The 18,433-nt window shown below is 40.3% G+C and overlaps 1 protein-coding gene across 1 annotated transcript in view; it reads left to right on the top strand.

Moving 5' to 3' along the window:
* sh3gl3a (SH3-domain GRB2-like 3a) overlaps window positions 1-17,510 on the top strand; it is a 34,774-nt gene extending 17,264 nt beyond the window's left edge. The window contains exons 2-11 of the mRNA XM_080458101.1: window positions 4,511-4,579; window positions 6,560-6,632; window positions 6,718-6,861; window positions 8,676-8,809; window positions 11,205-11,363; window positions 13,243-13,346; window positions 14,024-14,148; window positions 14,264-14,296; window positions 15,591-15,656; window positions 17,184-17,510. Of these exons, the coding sequence (XP_080314227.1) occupies window positions 4,511-4,579; window positions 6,560-6,632; window positions 6,718-6,861; window positions 8,676-8,809; window positions 11,205-11,363; window positions 13,243-13,346; window positions 14,024-14,148; window positions 14,264-14,296; window positions 15,591-15,656; window positions 17,184-17,386 (1,110 nt within the window). The 3' untranslated portion in view covers window positions 17,387-17,510. The remainder of the gene's footprint in view (window positions 1-4,510; window positions 4,580-6,559; window positions 6,633-6,717; window positions 6,862-8,675; window positions 8,810-11,204; window positions 11,364-13,242; window positions 13,347-14,023; window positions 14,149-14,263; window positions 14,297-15,590; window positions 15,657-17,183) is intronic.
* Window positions 17,511-18,433: the final 923 nt, after the last annotated feature.

The raw sequence follows: 18,433 nt of genomic DNA, 5'->3' as shown, positions 1-18,433 counted from the left end.
TTATAGACTTGCGGATTGTTTTGAAAAAAAAATTAAATCTTTTAATAATAACTTTACAGCCTCAGAAGACGTGCTTGTCCGTGACACGTGTTTATCATACACCCAAAATACTCTTAACACCAGGCACCTCCTCTTTGGCACGCCGTATCTCCATTTTCTGTCAAAGCTGTGGTGAAAATTCAATCAACACCAATCACAAGGTGACAAAGATGACTGTCACATGCTGGATATTTATTAACTGCCACTTCATCTACTGATGGCGCAGTCGGACACGTCATCGAAGAACCCGAGTGGATCAAACCTCATCCAACACTACGTTCAGCACAATGGGAACTATGAATACTGGAGGAGAATAATCCACATAAAAACTGTCTCAACACTGGTTGACAAAGTTGTGTTTCATTATTTCTTAGTTACACTTCACCTGCCACTGTTAAACTCCCCCATCCTGTTCATATCTTTACTTCTCTACAAGTCAAACAACCAGTTGAGTTCCTATCTATAGAGAGTTCACTTATTGTGTTCCCTTATTGTTTCACATATTTTTCCATCTTCAGAAATTAGATGTTGAATGAGAACTTATAGTGTGTATGGGAATCATAAATGTTAAGACAACATGCGGTGAATTTCTTTAACATTGTATTATTTCTTAAAGTAGTATTCAACATTATTACATTTGGCGTTTACCCCACTTTTCATTCGATTTTAGCAGGGCGGCACTCATGATTCTGATAACTATCAATCCATTTATCCATAGATTGATGGATGGACATGAAGTCTTAGGATTTTACGGTTGCTTAAAAGGATGTTCGTGAATTACATCTGTTCTGTCAAAGCCACTGCAAGGTGTTCTAATTTGAAGCTTCATTATCTTTGATATTACAGTAACACTGCCTGTCTGATGGTATCAATTTGCTAAGTTATCTTAATTCTGAGTATTTCACCCCCGATCTTTGAAGGATCAGTAGACTAGAGTCCAGTTTAGAGCTGTTCTAATCACACTATAAACCACACTGAGTGGATAAAAAAAAACCATGAGTGTTTTTAAGCGATGAAGGAGGCGTGTGACTTTTCTGATATCACAGACCACAGTCGTCACTTATTTTCAGTTCAGTATGAAACCTATTAGATGTTTTCGGTTGAAAATGAAAGTTTTTCCCAGGGTTTATGGTTTGACCCTCCCGTAGGGCTGTGCATGTGGCAAAGTGGAAAGTGGAAAGACTTTAAGGCCCGTTTGTTCTCCGGTGACGATCACCTTTAATGACAGCAATCACCGTTGATGTATGAGCGTGTAAATATGGTTGAGGCCGAGCGAGTGAAGTGCTTTCAGTGTTGCTGTTATACAGCACAAGATGAGTCTCATTTTTGATCCTGGATTGACTCACAACTTCTCCTGCTTTGTTGCACCTCAATGTTTAACTTGCTGCTACAGTTGCTGAAAGGATGGAGTTGAACGCACTGCATGGACAAACTGTTAAAGCGCTCATAGTCACGTTGTGGTATGCTTTTCTGTCTCCATCAAAGATCTTCAATCTCATAATCGTTTCATTTCGGAATGAGTTGTGGAATGGAGCAAGCAAGATATTGAATATGTTGACAGGTGGACAGCTGAAATGTTGTGGAAATGCTGCAAGTGACCAACATGTAGAGCCCTGAAAGAGCTGAGATTTCCTTTGTAAAACGCCAGCTCGGTCAACTGACCTACAAACACCAAATGTACAGTACTTCCTAACTGGCCAGCTGCCCTAAATCTTTCAGTATTAGTCCACTATTTGCACTCACAGAATTTTAATCCTCTTCAAATCATCAGGGGAATGGTGTCAAAGTCTCTTTCCTCTGTTTGGCCCACATTTTAAAGCCATGCCGGGTGAGCAATGCTGCCACTGCTGCTCAGGCAGTGAATGTCCTCAGTTTGTATTGAACAAAGCACTTTGATTATCTCTGGCCCTATTTACACGTCAACAATTTCAAGAGAAATCGCAAAAACGTTGGTTCCGTTTTGGTTGTCTGCTCACCCGACAACAGTGCGCAGACCTACTGAAAATGCAACTATTTGAGAACTGAAATAATAATTCATAATGAAATAACCTGTCATAGCAACCTAACTTGGTCTTCTGTCCACACGAATGTCAGCGTACTCTCTATTGTTATTGTTTTTCATGTATTGTTCTCTGCACGAATGTGTGTGTGCCAACAGTGGTCCAACATGAAACCTACATTATAGTTTTCTACATTAGAGTTTTGTAACGTCCTTGCCATTCCCACGTAAACAGACATCGCTTTCAAAAATATTTCCGTGTAAACACGAAACCTTTCTTTGACAAAAAACGCGAAACTGATTCGCGTCATTTGACACATTACCACATGAACAAGTCCTTGATCTACATCCAACTACAAGACCTGACATTTCATTTCTTCAGAAATATTTTTTTCTGAAGTTGTTTGTTTGGCTTTATTTCCATTTTATTCATTGTAGAATGAGAACAAGCATTACATTGATGTGTGATGACAAACTGAGAAGAGTTGGGAAATGCTCTAATGGCCACAGCAGATCTCTGAGGTATCAAAGAGCTGCTTGAATTCAGACTGTTGAAGAACTTTGTCGGTATAGATTAAACCATCTTTAATGAGCGAGACACTAAAGTTTATGATGAACTGAGAGGTGTGTTCAAACTGAAGAGAGCAAGAGGGATCGATGCCGGTTTCAGTCATTAGTTTCAGGAATTTCCTCGGTGATTCACTGAGCTTATCTTTATACAAACAGCACGCTGACAGGTTGTGAGGATGAAATCATGCTGTGTGAAACACGACGCACCACAGTTGAGTGAATAATGGACCAACTGCTGGGAAGTGCTCTTGCCTTTACTCTGGCTACATTTAATCCCAAGTAGAAACCAGTCAGGGTAAAGCCGTATCGCAGGGCCGAACAATCAGTGACTCAGCACGAAGTGGCAACTTTCAAAGAGAGAGGGTGAATAAATCCACTTCTGTGTTTGTCATTTAAAGGTTGTAAGTCAACGTGTGGAAGTAACCATTAGAACTGATTACAAAGAGGCATTTCTCTATTGGACTGTAGTTAATTCAAAGCTTTTCACCTGCACGTCTTACATTTATTTCAAACTGTATATAACTATTATACACCAGCACAATGTGCTTTTATTATCCTTGGTTACTGAGATATAAAACTAATGTTTTGCATGACAAACCCTTTAAAAACTCTGACATAAAGTTCTAAAAAGTTCAAGGATTGTTTTGACACAGCAACATGACATTGACTTCTACATAGTTAGTCCTTCTTTTGTTAGTTGATCGATAGCATGTTTTAAAGTGTGAATGAGCAAAATTTATAATGTATTTGACCTTCATTTTTTCCGAAATTTATGATTTTGAGTTAAATGTTTTTACTTTACCAGCTGCCGGGTGCTTGTCAGGCTCAAATCCGTCCAATGTGGATTCTGAGGCCCGTTGTTGCTTCAGCCAACAGCTAAAGTAAACTAACACGACATTGTTTCAAGTGAAAACTCATTGTTGTTGCATTTTCATTTCAAAAAAGTTAATTGCATTTACACGACAACGTTTTTTAAAATGATGTATAAAATTTGCAGAAACACTGAATAGGATGTAGTTAGCATGCCAGGCCACCAGCTGGTGCTGTTGGTTGTTTTTGTAATGAAACCACACACAGAGAACAAAACGCTATAAACATTAACAATCGGAGAACACTGACATTCGTATGGTCAGATGACGATGTTGGATTGCTATTCTTGGTGACTCTCAACTATAAAACTACCAAGTCCCAGGAGAATATGGACTGGGAGTCATGACATTTTGGAGGAAACGTTGTAGTTATTGTCCATCAGCTCGCGTATGGGCAGAAGAACTATTTACTACGGCTGTGGTAAGCATGCGTAGTTGCAGGGTTTCAGAAAAGTTGCATTTTCTGTCGTCTACATAATGACGACGTTGGAGCATTTTCAAAAATGTCCACCTTTTGACCCATTTTCCAAAGGTTGTGTTTTTGGTGGCTCTGAACAGTGGTGTTGTGTAAAGCTACACCCACAATGCAATGGAAGTTTTGCATTTTCACTTGAAAATGTAAAATTTCACCTTATTCAAGTAACAATGTAAGATTTTGTAAAGGTTGATCATTTTCTCACATTATAGCTGATTAATTTATAGAATTTGGTCTTGCACACGCTCCAGGAATCAATAAAAAAAAAAAGTATGATGTGTCAAAGTGTTTACTGTCTCTTTCCCTAAAACTAACTTGGTTTCCGCACTTTTGTAGGCTTTTTATTTATTTTTGTAAAGCTGACCATCAGACTGCCTTCTTGCATCTTGGGAGGTTTTGGCCGTTCATTATCTGTGTGTGTGTGTGTGTGTGTGTGTGTGTGTGTGTGTGTGTGTGTGTGTGTGTGTGTGTGTGTGTGTGTGTGTGTGTGTGTGTGTGTGTGTGTGTGTGTGTGTGTGTGTGTGTGTGATGCGTCTCTTTCTGTTTGTGTGTCTGCAGCTCCTTAGTGAGAAGATCAGCGGGGCAGAGGGGACGAAGCTCGATGAAGACTTCATGGAGATGGAAAGGGTGAGATCCATTTCATCAGTCTGGATGATAGTAACCACATTTGTTTCTGTACTCCGGGAAATTAAAGAGTTTTTACGGAAGGCTTTAAATCAGGAAGGCAAAAGCATTTGTAAAACACAGGCTTTAAGTTAAGAACATGATGAGATGTCGTGATTCAAAGATGCACAATCTAAGAACAATGTCAGCTTTCGTCTTTATGCTGTGCTAAATATAGAAATATATCGCCTATATGTACATAGTGAGATATAAGACAGAAACTCTTTGTAGTCTCAGGACGAACTATTTTGTCGCTACCGTCTGGCGCCTGCACCGTTTAACGTGCAAAACAACTGGTGTCCATCTTTCCCCCGTGGGTCATATTGGTCTTAGAAAGCGTTGCGGTCAGGCCCATTAGAGGGGCATCGCTGTGCTGAGGTAACAGATAGCCACTTACCAACCCAAGCCAGGTCTGAAATGTGTGGCATCATCTATCCATTCATCTTCTCTACCTGCTTCATCAGAGGCGCTGTAGAGTAAGAGGCTCTGATCTCACAGAGACGTATTCTCGAGAGACACACAGTAACCAAAATGTGCAGGAGGATAAGAAGAAGTGCAACAAACCCAGAGGCTCCTTTAGGACTGTTCCATTTGATGGTATACCCAGGAGATACCCTGGTATACCCTGGTTGTTCTGAGAGGATTCAGGGGTCTTGCACTGTAAGCCACAGACGTCCTGTAAATATTTCATGCTTCTGCATCACCTTCCTGTTTTACCCCGTTGAACCTTTTGTAGTTTTCTTGGCTCAGGTGGTGGCAGGTCATCCACACATTCTGAGGTTGGTGGTTCGATCCCTGGTTTAGTTCAGCTTCCTGAACCTCACAGTGCTTTAATGAATGAGAAATGAACACCTTGCTCGGTAGCTTTGTCACAACTGCTGTGTAGGTGTGTGTGACTGTGTGTAGAACTCTTCACACTGCTAACACAGAGACGCACAGTTGTCAGGAGAATTTCCTTGTAAAAAAAAAAAAAAAAAACCTCAGGGAGACAGAACACACAGGAATCAGACTGACAGCGATTTAAAAAGTTTAAGACAATTTTATTGCATTGTTCTTGCAAGAAGAGACAAAGTCACAGTACAACCTTTGCGTGTTGGTCCAGGAGTTTGTCTCCCTATGAAGTCAGACAGTGCCTTCCTAAAGGCTGAATTGTTTTGAGAAAGGTCCACCTGCTTCCTGCTTTGAAGGACACCAAAAGTAGCACAGAGGTTCCAAGAGTACTGACACAGGTCATCCTTGAACACAGACTGCAATATTACACATCATTCTTTGCAAGACAAAACAAGATTTCCCTAACAACAACTAAAGCCAATTTAAACCCTGCTTACACGACAGCGTCTCAAGTGAAAACGCATCATTTTTGCATTTTCATTTCAGGAAAGTTTCGCGTCGCCCAGCGGTGTCTGTTTACACTGAAACAATAGAAACGCTGAAAACAATGTCGTTTTCACGTTAGGCCACTAGTGGGAGCAGTTTTTATGTAATAAAAACCTCCTACATATACACGCAGAGAACGGTCAACATTAAAGCTTCTATATTCTGTCTTTCGTCTTCGTCTTGATCCACTCAGTATCGGTTGATTGGAGGAAAGAAAATGTGTCTTCACGATGATGTTGTAGTGAATGTACTACTTTAATGGAGAAGCGTTGTTAATTTCAAGAGTGAAGCGCACACACCGCATTCATTTTCTACGACCATAGTGTGCAGTCGCCATAGCAGCGTTTCAGGAAAGTTGCGTTTTTCTCCTTTTCCACGGAGACGTAACAAGAGTGTTTTCAATGTTATCAGGCCTATCAGACATTTATTTGGCTTATGGATGAAAAACCTGTACGAGGCGAGAGTACTAACCTTTACACCACAGTGCCACAAACCTGAATGTGTTTCATCGACATGTTGAACCGATTGATCTCGATACCTAACTGTGAGGTTTCTGTTTTCCCTCAGAAAATTGATGTGACCAACAAGTCGGTGTTTGACCTCTTGTCCAAGACGACGGAATACCTTCAGCCCAATCCAGGTTAACAACAAAAAAACACCACGGGATATTTTCCTCATATATACCACTGCAGCCTAATCTGAAAGGACGTGTTTGTCCTCTGTAGCTTCCCGAGCCAAACTGAACATGCTGAACACGATGTCGAAGATCCGGGGGCAGGTGAAGACCACCGGATACCCCCAGACTGAAGGCCTGCTGGGAGACTGCATGCTGCGCTACGGCCACGAGCTCGGCGACAACTCAGTGTTCGGTACCAGAGCGCAAAATCCCATCACTTCTCAAATAGCTGCGGAGATTAGGGATTGCCCACACCCAAACAGACCGATGCTTTGTTTTTTAATAGTAACAATGATTCTGGTAGTAATTGCTTCATACTAAGGCTGTGCACACATTAGGTGATAGAATCAGGATGTCACAAGGTAATGATAAATATAGTAGAAAAAGTAAATTAATGATTTTGTTTTAACAACATTTCTTGGCACTACATCAGATACTGTTGGTGTATAATCTGTTGCTTAACCTTAAAATGTATTTTTACAATTCCAAAAACCTTTAAAGGAACATATGCAGGTTTTACACATTTAAAGCATTTATTCCCACAAACCCCTGTCACAACAAAGAATTAATTTAACATGCACAACTTCCTGACTTTTTCTGCCATGTTTAAGACATACCAATTTCACACAACTAAAAGACACTACTTTAACAATAATCGCTTTGATTAAATCTGTCCTTGTGAAACTCTAAAATAAGTATAGATTTTTCAAAAAGGTATTCACAGTAAAAATGTTTAAAGGTGCTCTGACACTTGTAGCAGGTTGACCTTCCCATGAGTGACGTCCCTTTCTTATGAATCCGTGCACAAACGAAAGAGAAAAACCTGCCACCAGTCTGTGGCAAAAATGAAAAATTATGAAATAGTTTCAAAAGAAATATTAGCAGAGGTGAAACGAGTGAGTCAGTCTTTGCAATGAGACAGATTCCCAGAAATACTGATGTTTCTCTACAAGTGTCACTTCTTGTGACTCGAGCTGTTTACTTATGAACATGTAGGTCAGCAGCTACAACGTGGACGAGAACCAGTATAATGGTCTATTTATAAATTAGTTACACTACACACAGTGATAAATTACTTACACTGACAGTTGAAAGCCCTAAGTCACAAGTATAGATAGTGAACTGATAACTCGTCACGTTCAAAGGTTTGTTTAGGCTCCATGTCGCCTTCAAATCATTAGCTGTTACTTAAAGCTTCGTTTTTACCTCACTGACAGTGCTGGAACTTTAAAGTCAAACTGACTGAGCACCACATTTTTAATTGGGAGTAAGTTAACCCTTTCCAGTCTGATGCAAATCAATAATTCTGAGTTGAAGTTCTTCGAGTATCAAAGCTCTAAATTTGGTTCAAATCAGGTTTCCCATCAGCACAGAATGTTAAATGGCTGCATTCTGTTCAGTCATGAATTAATTACATGTTTTTTTTAAAAAAGGGGTTTTGCAGGTAAAACAGTAAAAAAGCATACTTCCATGGATTATGTAGTATTAGTTGATTATAAAGTTAACTAGAAAAATTCACAAAATATTTTCAGTGTGCCTGAAGCCTGCTGCCCACTAGTGACCCCATCCATACCACCACTACTAAGTAAATTCAAATAGTAATAGTTCTATCATTGTGTTTGTGTGAGAGAGAGAGAGAGAGAGAGAGCGAGAGAGAGAGAGAGAGAGAGAGAGAGAGAGAGAGAGAGAGAGAGAGAGAGAGAGAGAGAGGATTATATTTATTTATATGTAATAATAACGGTAATGGTTAAAAAGCATCAATAAAGTAGCATTAAAAGTATCATTAAATTACCGTCAGGTACCATCAGGCACACAGAATTGTATTTGTTAAATATAACTTTTAGGCTGTTTCGTTTGTTTGTCTTCATGCTAAAATGTGTTGAAACACATTTTAAAACCCGACTTTACGCACTGAAAATGTACCTGATAAGTGATAAAGGTTGAAATTCTGGACCAATCAGAAGTGTGCATGCTGCTCATGCTTGTGTTGGTTATCCTGTCTCCCAGGCGCCGCTCTGGTGGACATGGGTGAGGCCATGAGGCAGATGGCAGACGTGAAGGACTCTCTGGACATTAACGTCAAACAAAACTTTATCGACCCCCTGCAGAATCTCCAGGACAAAGAACTCAAAGAGATCACGGTACATTCTAACTGTTGCTGTCACACACACACACACACACACACACACACACACACACACACACACACACACACACACACACACACACACACACACACACACACACACACACACACACACACACACACACACACACACACACAGAGTGCGCCATCGTCTTTTCTCGCTGCTTTGTTCAGTGTTTTGTCTTTTAATCTCTGGCCAGAGTTCGAACCGCGGGGGAAATTTGACAGCATGTCCAAGATGTGCCAAGATTTATGCAGCACATTTAGAAAAGTGTCTAAAACCTTCATGGTGATTATGGTTCATAAGAGATGACCGGAAGATTTCATTCAATCTACGTGTCTTTTCACATCACAATGATTATACCATATTTAACTTACTGTGTGGAAATTTGGGGCTCGACCAGTAAAACTTACACACAGCCACTGTTCATTTTACAAAAAGGGCTCTGAAAACAGAATAAAATAGAAGATATAGAGATCCATCAAATTATTTATCAAATGTAAGTCACTAAAATGTAATGATATAGTTGATTATAATATACTTCAGGTTTTTTTATAAAGCCAATAAAAAACATTGCCAAAGAACATCCAAGAAAGGTTTGAAAAAAGAGAGAGTGATTTGAAAGGAACAGACATCTTTAAAAAAAAAAAGAAAAGAAAAACAGCTTTAATTCCAAAGCAATGGAACGAACTGTCACAGTGACAGGAATCAGTTTATGGAACGCACGCCAGAAAGAAGTAAAAGAGTCAGGAACTCTCCTGGCATTCAAGAAACACAGAAAATCTGCAATATTAAAAACGTATGAAAATTGATTAATTGATTGCTTAAAAAATCTATAAATATTTAGAATGTGAACATCAACAGACTGATGTAAAGGTATTGAAAGGCATCTTAAGGAGCAGATATTATAAGAGTGACCTTTTCTTTTGCTCATTTTCATTCAAAATGTATTGAATTGGAAGTTTTGTTACTAAGACTGTTTGTTTGTTTGATTTTACTTTTGAATGAAATAAAGAATTACAAACAAACAAACCTCCCTGCCAGATCATTTCAGAAAAAATAGATTCCAGATTCTCTTTAAGATCTTTAAAAAGAATACAAATACAACGTAACTCTGTCGCCACTTTTATTAATTTGCCCATAGATTAAATATTGTTGCACTGTGTGGGTCAGACTGCTGAATGATTCACTCATAAAGTTTAGCTGAAGTTAGCGTAGGAGTTCTTAAGAAGTTATATTGGGGAGAAGAAACAACAAAACATCCGAGATAAACTGCCATCATACAGACATCACTATTATATGGAAATATATTAGAGACACTGTAATGCAGATTAATGTTAAAATGGCCAGAGTGAGTTCTGTCTCCATTAAAGAAGAGTTTAGTGAAATAGTGATTAATTAGGCAACGGGTGGAATAATACTGAAGCTACCAGATGCTCAGTTCGAGCAGAGGAACAGTCGCTCTGTACTTTTGCAGTGATGTTTTTCCTACAACAAAACTAACCGTAGTAAGTAATAATACACCATTCAGACTCTGTTAAAAAGCATCTGATCCACCAATTACAAATTAGTAATGAGTTACAAACTGATTACTACTACAAAAGTTGTGCATCAGATCTTTTTTTTTATTATTTACGAAACTGTTAATACACATATATTAGAATTATTTGCTATTATGAGTGTCGGTGGGAAGGAAAAGATTCTCTTGGAAAAGAGTTTTGAGCAAGCCAACACTCTTGTGCTTTCAGTCTCAGAGTGATGTGTCTGTGAAACAGTCTGTCAAATTAGAAAAAGCGATAACACATTCCTGTAATTATCATACCCAAACAAATCCGTCAGATTTCAATCTGAGCCTTCAGACTGGGTATAAATGAGTTAAAAAAAAAAAACCTGCTTGGAGACAGAAAGTTCAGGATAAAGGCTGTGCGTGACAGGAAATGACACAATTTCAACTTGTATGGTCGTGCACCGACTTTATACTGGAAACCTTAAAGGGTTTTCTTCTTGGCCGTCTTTGAAGAAGGACATTATGTTGTAAACTGTCACTAATCAACCAGATTCAGATCATTTTCTGCTCATGTGCAACCTCTGATTCTAAGAATATTGATTTAGAGCCGTGGCAATTGTCAGCCTGTACTATGATGTTTTTGAGTGGAAATTAGGGCAAAATTCACAGAGTTTATTATACATATAGTACAGATGAATTACCATTGAAATAAGTGACTAAATTGCAAGAGAAGATTTCTGGGTTTTCTTTCAATGTTTCCTATCGATCCCAACAGACATAACCAATAACTATTTAAAGTGTAAACCACATCAGGAGGTATAATGCAGATCGAGCTCTGGTCTAAATGAGATATTTCTCTTAACGTGTTCCTGTTATTTGCAGCACCATCTGAAAAAATTGGAGGGCCGCCGATTAGACTTCGACTACAAGAAGAAGCGTCAGGGAAAAATCCCGGACGAGGAGATCCGGCAGGCCGTGGATAAGTTCGAGGAAAGCAAAGACCTGGCCCAGCGGAGCATGTTCTACTTCTTGGAGAATGATGTAAGAGCGCAAAGACGGACGCACTGAAGCGAGACAGACCGAGAGAAAGTGATTTGTATTTCGAATGGATCATTTGCATGGTCAGGGGGTTAACAGCACGTGGAGGTGAAAGCTGAGCAGCACAATATATTTCATACGGTACTCACATGTGTAGACTTTCTGTATTTACTTCCCCCAGAGTGTCATTTGAGAAGTGGTTGGAGGTTTTTTTTTGTAATTAATTAGCAAAAAGAGGATTCATTTAAAGTTGACTTAATACTTGGTTCATTGAAACAAACATTTTCAGAACTCGAGGGAAAATCGTTCTCTCATATATAATGAAGACACAGGTTTCATGTCTGAGGGCGTAACAGGACGCGTACAAGACCTGTGGGTGTTTCTGTGAATCACCTGGCGATTGCTGTATCCATCTTTTAATGCTGTGATTCCCAACTGTTTCCTTGGGCAGTGGAGGATTTTGCTATGGGCGAAGTGGGCAGCTGCCCAGAGCGTAAAACTCAACAGGGGCGCACCGTGCACTGGCTCAGATACAGTCTTGTGACTCCGCCCCCTGTCTGCGCAGACAGCCGTCAGCTCCTGCAGTTGAAACTGGATCGGACACAAACTTTCTCTTTTGTTACTGACTTATGGGTCATGTTTGCAAGGAAGACCGTTGTCCCTGAGTGGGGTTGGGGGGCACCGCCAGGGGGGCAGGTATCGCCCAGGGTGGAAAACCAGCCAGGTCTAACACTGTTCTTTGGGAACCCGAATATTTACCATTATAAACCGCAGCGAGCCCCAACCACACCCTGTACAATTACAAGAAAAACTTCGCTTCATTGTACAAACACTGTCTCTGGGTGTCTGGTGGACTTAATTATTCACCAGGGTTTTTGTTTTAGTTTTTTTTTTTTTTTTTTTTACCACAAAAGATGTAATCAACTCTAATTTTGTCCATTGCTTCTATGAAGCAATTTCATCTTCCTCTGTTGCCTGACGCTCCACCATTTCTTCACCTGCTGCTCACTTTGCGAGCTTACCTTTGTGTATAGTGAAGATTGGATGTTCATGTTAAACACGCCCGGAACTTTTCAATATTCTAAAACTTGGTAATTGGTAAAATGGTCATTTACCCATCCTGGGCCAGTCTGTCTCCCACTCTGCAGCATGATAACTATTTTTTTTCTATATCTTTAAATTAATACACTTGTGATGCCAATACTGGGTAGTTTTGTGACACAAATGAAATATATGCCGTCTCACTTATTTGTAAGACATAGAAAAACGTGTTACACTCTTAAAATCTTTGGCTCCATGATGGTTGGACCCCCTGGTTGGGAATCAGTGTTTTAGTGTAATACCCGCCCACAAGTCCATCATTCAACCAAGAAGAGAGACGACTTAATGTGAGAGTTTCACTCCAGATGCATGACAGCTGCTTTCTTTTAGATTTTAGAATGGATTTGTCTAATTTTCTTTATTCTGCCTGCTGGTAAACAAAAACATGAATCACTTGACCAGAGGAGGATTTTATAAATAATCCAGCAGAAGGAGGTGAGATCTCTCCTTCTCCTCTATCATATTGCAGCATGGGACTAAAATGGACAAGATCTAAGCTATTGATCATAACTCCCATAAAATCACAACTTCCTCCTTCGTAATTTTGGCAGTTGTCGACTTCATACAGCAAATTGAAAAGTATGAAAACCTCTTTATGTTTATAACTGAAACTGCAGTGAAAGAGCTACCTGATGTTTTCACCTACTGTAATGATGATTCGCCAAATAGTTGTTTTCTTTGAATCTAAAGTTTACAAGATGTGTCAGGTAGAAGTGGAAATAACAGATCTGTGAAGTGGGAAGTTAAAATATGTGCGCTCATGCGTCGGGGTTGTCCACAGGTGGAGCAGGTGAGCCAGCTGTCGGCGCTGATCGAGGCGGCGCTGCAGTACCACAGGCAGTCCAGTGAAATCCTGGAGGAGCTCAGCGGGAAGCTGCAGAAGAGGTAAGAAAGCTGCTCCGCTGCACTCAGGCTCACACTTCACTCCACCGGAGGTAATTACCGCGCAGCAGGCGTCCTCTGTGGCACCGGCTTCAGACTCCAGGGTTTAAATAGTCTTCTGAGCTGTTGTCACGCTGCAGCTTCGTACAGAAGAATTCAAAAAAAAAAACAAGACTGGATCTTTGTTGCTATTGTGATACGTGAAACTTGCTCATCTGTATATTCATTTGTGTATTGATATATCTATCTATTTGTTGGAGGGAAATTTGTACTGTTTATTCCTCCTGAAAGCTTCCGTTTTATTACATGTTGTTGCATTTCCGACGCTACGCTAATTAAGGAAAGAAAGTGTAAATTCATGCCTTTGTTTTCTTTTGAATGACTGATCTCTGCATCTATATCACTTCTTCATCTCAACATGTCACTAAAGCAGGGGTGGACAACCATTTAGAAACATTGGCACTGATGTTGAGGGCCGAGGCGTCAGTTGACCCGAGTTTGGCCCAATGATAATTATCTTTAAACATCCTTTCATTAACCATCTTTTTCTCCACCGTGTCTCCAATTTTGTGACGAGGCAAACATGGCCTGTGGGCCTTACGATGCCGGGTTCTGCTCTAAATGAATGAAGCTGTCGTGGCTTTGAATTATTGATGTCTCCTTTTCCTGGCCTGCCTCAGGATATCCACCGCCAGCAGCCGGCCCAAGAGAGAATTCAAGCCCAAGTCCATCCGGAGCAGCGTGGAGACCCTGGATAACAGCCAGCGTAACGGCCTGTCCTACAACTCCTCCATCAAGTCCACCGGTACGGCTCGCTCATGTCTGGCTGCTGCCACTCTGTCTTCATGTGCATTCCACTGTAAGCTTCATCGTCACAGTTTGCTTTGAGTTCGAATGTTTTCCTTCTGTCGTCCTTTCAGATACGCAGATCAACAACACAGTCAATGGCAAAAGTAGGTGTTCCTTCATACAGGGTTCCGCTTGAAGGCTCAGCGTCTCTAATTGTTTTCCAGCTTGCACTAATATTTCTAATGAGCGAAGCGGTAAAATAGTGCCATAATAACCTTTCATTTAAAGTTGTTTTTGTTTTTTCATGTTGTGGCACAACAATCTCAACATGAAGCCAATTTTAATGAAACCTTCTGGTGCAAAATACAGTGAAATGTCCCAAAAAAAACTTCTCCTATCGCTGTTGCATTATGGGTATTTTTACAAACTCACCCCGACAGCATGAGTTTGAGGCTGCTGCTAATTTGTCTTTCATGGCAGCATCACTGATCTCAGCTTCAGGTCTCAGTGTTTTGTTCGCTATTCTTAAGAAATGTGTTGGAAAAAAAGTCACTGTTCCCAGTTTTCCCGGTGGTTTGGTGGGCCAGATTAGAGCCTAATAACGGACAGCTTTGGCCCCCGGGCTTCGTGTTTGACACCCCTGCTATGAAGTAAATCCCTCCGTCATAACCTCCAGCCACATCGGTATATGAAAGTGGCTCATTTCCTCAAATCTGTTGTCTTCAGCTTTTATTAAACCACAAACTCACATTGAACAACTCGACTTTTATAGCTGATGATTCCACGTTGACCTGTGAGGACTATTTCCAGAGTTGATTATTAGTCTTAATAGTGTGACAAATACAAGCCGGCCCATCTTCTGCTCTGCAGTCCATGTTGTTTCTCTCCCTATTTTCCATCCTTATAAAAGACTTTATTCAATTTGTAATACACATCCTCATTTGTTGTATTTGTAGCTGCGGGTTCTTTTCTTCTTTATTTCATGGACCAGTGCCCCAAAAATACATATTATTATTAATGTTTTTACATCAAAATCCAGCCTAAACTCTTCCTGTGATACAGCAGCAATTGTCTGAAGACTGATTTCAACTTCTCCATTTAATAGGAACATTATGTTTTATTTCAAAGAGGATAGTATCTTTACTGTGATCGCTGGCCATCTAACACACTTTCATCTGCTTGTTCGGTCCTCCTGTTGTCACAATGATGCAGGCGTCGGGTTATTTCCACTCATTTAGCTGATGATGTGGCAGCATTAATATTATTCACGCTGCACATCTAATCCTGCGACACACGCTAACACCAGATCACGCTTTGGTCATGTCTTGTTTGTTAAAAAGTTTGTCCTCTGCTGGTGAGCTCCACACTCTGCAGGTTTTTTTTTATTTAAAAACATTTTTTTTATTTGTGTTGTCATGTGCTCAACTTCATCCTCATGTTTCTTTACATCTCATCCAGCTGATCATATCACCTCAGTGCCACTGTCATGGCCCGAGAGCCCCACTTCCAATGGCAATTTTCACCGTGAGTATCTCACACACTGACGCAGCCTGAACCCTGAACAGATCATCCTGTGTCTTCAGCACAAAGCTCCTGAGCAACACTGAAAACTATTTTTCTCTCTGAGTTTTTTCTTGCTCACACAAAATAGTAGATGCAGGCTGAATATATTTAAAGCATTTTACCAACGGCATCTGGTGTTCTGTCACAGAGGTGTTGCATTATTTAGTAGTTTTTGTCAAATGAAATCAGCTTTTAAAATGGTCCTGTTTTATTCTATTTCCCTCCACCTGTGACTGTTTGAGGGTAAAGCAACTATTCCACAAAATCTCAGACATGACGGGCATAATTAGACCAAAACAAAAAAAGGGGAAAACACGAGATGTGCATCATTTGTGTTGATAAAAGTTCATTTGTTCGTCTAATGCATAAACCCACTGGCTTTAATGTTGTGTTAATTACTTCTTTCAATTCAGACTAACTGATGATGATTTATAATGTATTACATGACTGTCATACATTCTGACCTCCACCTGTTACATTCATGCAAACAGGTGTAAAGTGCTTTCTACACCAGCAGGGGGCAGTAAAGTATTATTATCTTGCCCTTCCCATTCAGTTTTCAGCTCCTTTCTTCCTCAAAGCCAGCTGGATTTTAGTCGGAATAAAATGAATTACATTAGATCTAGTTGGCTGTACATTATTTTAGTGGTTTTCACGCCACCGAGTGATTATCTCGGGTTGAAGTCCCGGTCCAAAACATGCATTTAAGGGTAATTGGTGCATCTAAACATGCAGTAGTGTGAATGTGAGTGTGTGTACTTTGTGCTTACCCTGTGAGGATTTGCCCATAGTCGGACCTAACACAATTATAAAGTGGAATAGAAGATGAATGAATGAAATAAAGAAAAGCAGATTTGAAAAAGCAGACTTGCGGAATTCTCATACATTTGGACACCCTCATCAAATTGTAGAGTTTTATTACCAAAGCTTTAATACAACTTGGACTCAGTCATCATTTACACACCGACGATTCAAGTGAAAACGCCTCGTTTTGGCATTTTCTTTCTAGAAAAGTTTCATGTTTCAATGGCGTTTTGTGAAAATGATGTCTCTTTACACAGAAATGGCAGAAATGCTGAAAACAATGTAGTTTTTATGTTGGGCCACTAGAGGGTGCTGTTGGTTGTTTTTGTAATGAAACCCCACACACACACACACACATGCAGCAATGGTGGCCACTCTGGAAGTCAGCACTGGGCAGAAGAACTGTTTACTATGGCCATGGTGCAAATGGGCAGTAGCAGTGTTTCTGAAAAGTTGTGCTTTCCTCCTTCTACACAGAAATGGAGCTTTTTCCAAAACTTCCACTTTGCGACCCTTTTTTAGAAAAGGTTTCAGTGGCTCCGAGCACCGTTGTCGAGTAAACAAGTTGCATTAAAGCTTTGGCACCAAAACTTCCAATATTTGCCCGGGTGTTTGAACGTTTGGAAGTGGAAAAATGATTAAAAGAGCCACACCATTCCATTTGTGAACTGTGTTTGTGAGCAGAGTCGGAGGTGTTGGACCAGCCGTGCTGCCGCTCCCTCTACGACTTCGAGCCGGAGAACGAGGGCGAGCTGGGCTTCAAAGAGGGCGACATCATCATCCTCACCAACCAGATAGATGAGAACTGGTACGAGGGCATGATCAACGGCGAGTCCGGCTTCTTCCCCATCAACTACGTGGAGGTCATTGTCCCCCTGCCCCAGTGAAGACTCGCTCGGATCAGCACGGAGCTGAAAAAAACAAACATGTCTGTCGTCTGGTCTTCAAGCCGAGCCAGCGAGGTGGTAGTTTTGCTCCCCTGGTCGACATCAAATAAACCTGGCTGACTGCATAGTTTTCTGTTCATTTTCTATTTATGAACCTGAAGCCAACTGAAACCCAAGCCATTAAGTGGGACGCTGAGCCCAGCGGGACCGCTCCAGTCCTCCAGGTCTGACCGAGGCCACAGTGTCGGGCTACTTCCCTCCCAGCCTGCTCTCACCAAGATGTCCGCCTGTTTTTATCCCTCCTACACACAAACCGCTTCGCTCAAAGTTTTTTTTTTTTTTTTTTTTTTTTTAGAATTCTTCTTTATCTCGTCTCATTTCAGTTGAAGTCCTTTACTGCATTTCAAGGTGTTCTGTCTAATTGCAACATGACTCTTCATTCAATTTTAGCAATGAAATTGTCGGTTTCAGGTTCGTTGAAGGAATTTTTTTGCCCAACAATTACACAAAAAGCTGCTTTTCTTTTCTTTTTCTTTTTCTTTTTCTTTTTTGAAAGACGGTGACTTTCCTCAGAGCGATAAAGACCATTATAATGAAAACTATTTTGTATGTGCACATTTTAGATATCTGAAGTTTCTGCTGGGGTCATTTCTCCAGTTTAAGATGTGTTCAATAACAACTGGCTGTCACTCGACTCCAATCTACAAAGATTACTGCTGTTTGTAGCTCCGCTGCGTTCGCTTAGCATCCATTGTTGCCCTGTGACTACAAACAGCAGTAATTTGAAGTGATGTCTGTGGGTAAAAGTGATTTATTTAAATATCATTTCAGCCATGTGTCGGCTAATGTGGGTTATTGAGCTGCATGTTTTCAGTTTCCTGATGTCTTGTGAATTCTCCCAACTTGGGGAAAAAAGGATTTTCCAATCATAAAAGTACCAGAAGCACAAGAACTACAAGAATATGACAAATTCTCTAAATTGTTCAAATTCAAGTATGACAATAGATGATGAAAAGAAAAAAACTCTGCTCTTGTGGCAAAGTGTTC

The sequence above is a fragment of the Lipophrys pholis genome (genome assembly GCF_963383615.2).
Source record: "Lipophrys pholis genome assembly, chromosome: 2".
Taxonomy (NCBI): domain Eukaryota; kingdom Metazoa; phylum Chordata; class Actinopteri; order Blenniiformes; family Blenniidae; genus Lipophrys; species Lipophrys pholis.
Note: the sequence above shows the minus strand (reverse complement) of the source record. Positions and strands in the feature narration are given on the sequence as shown.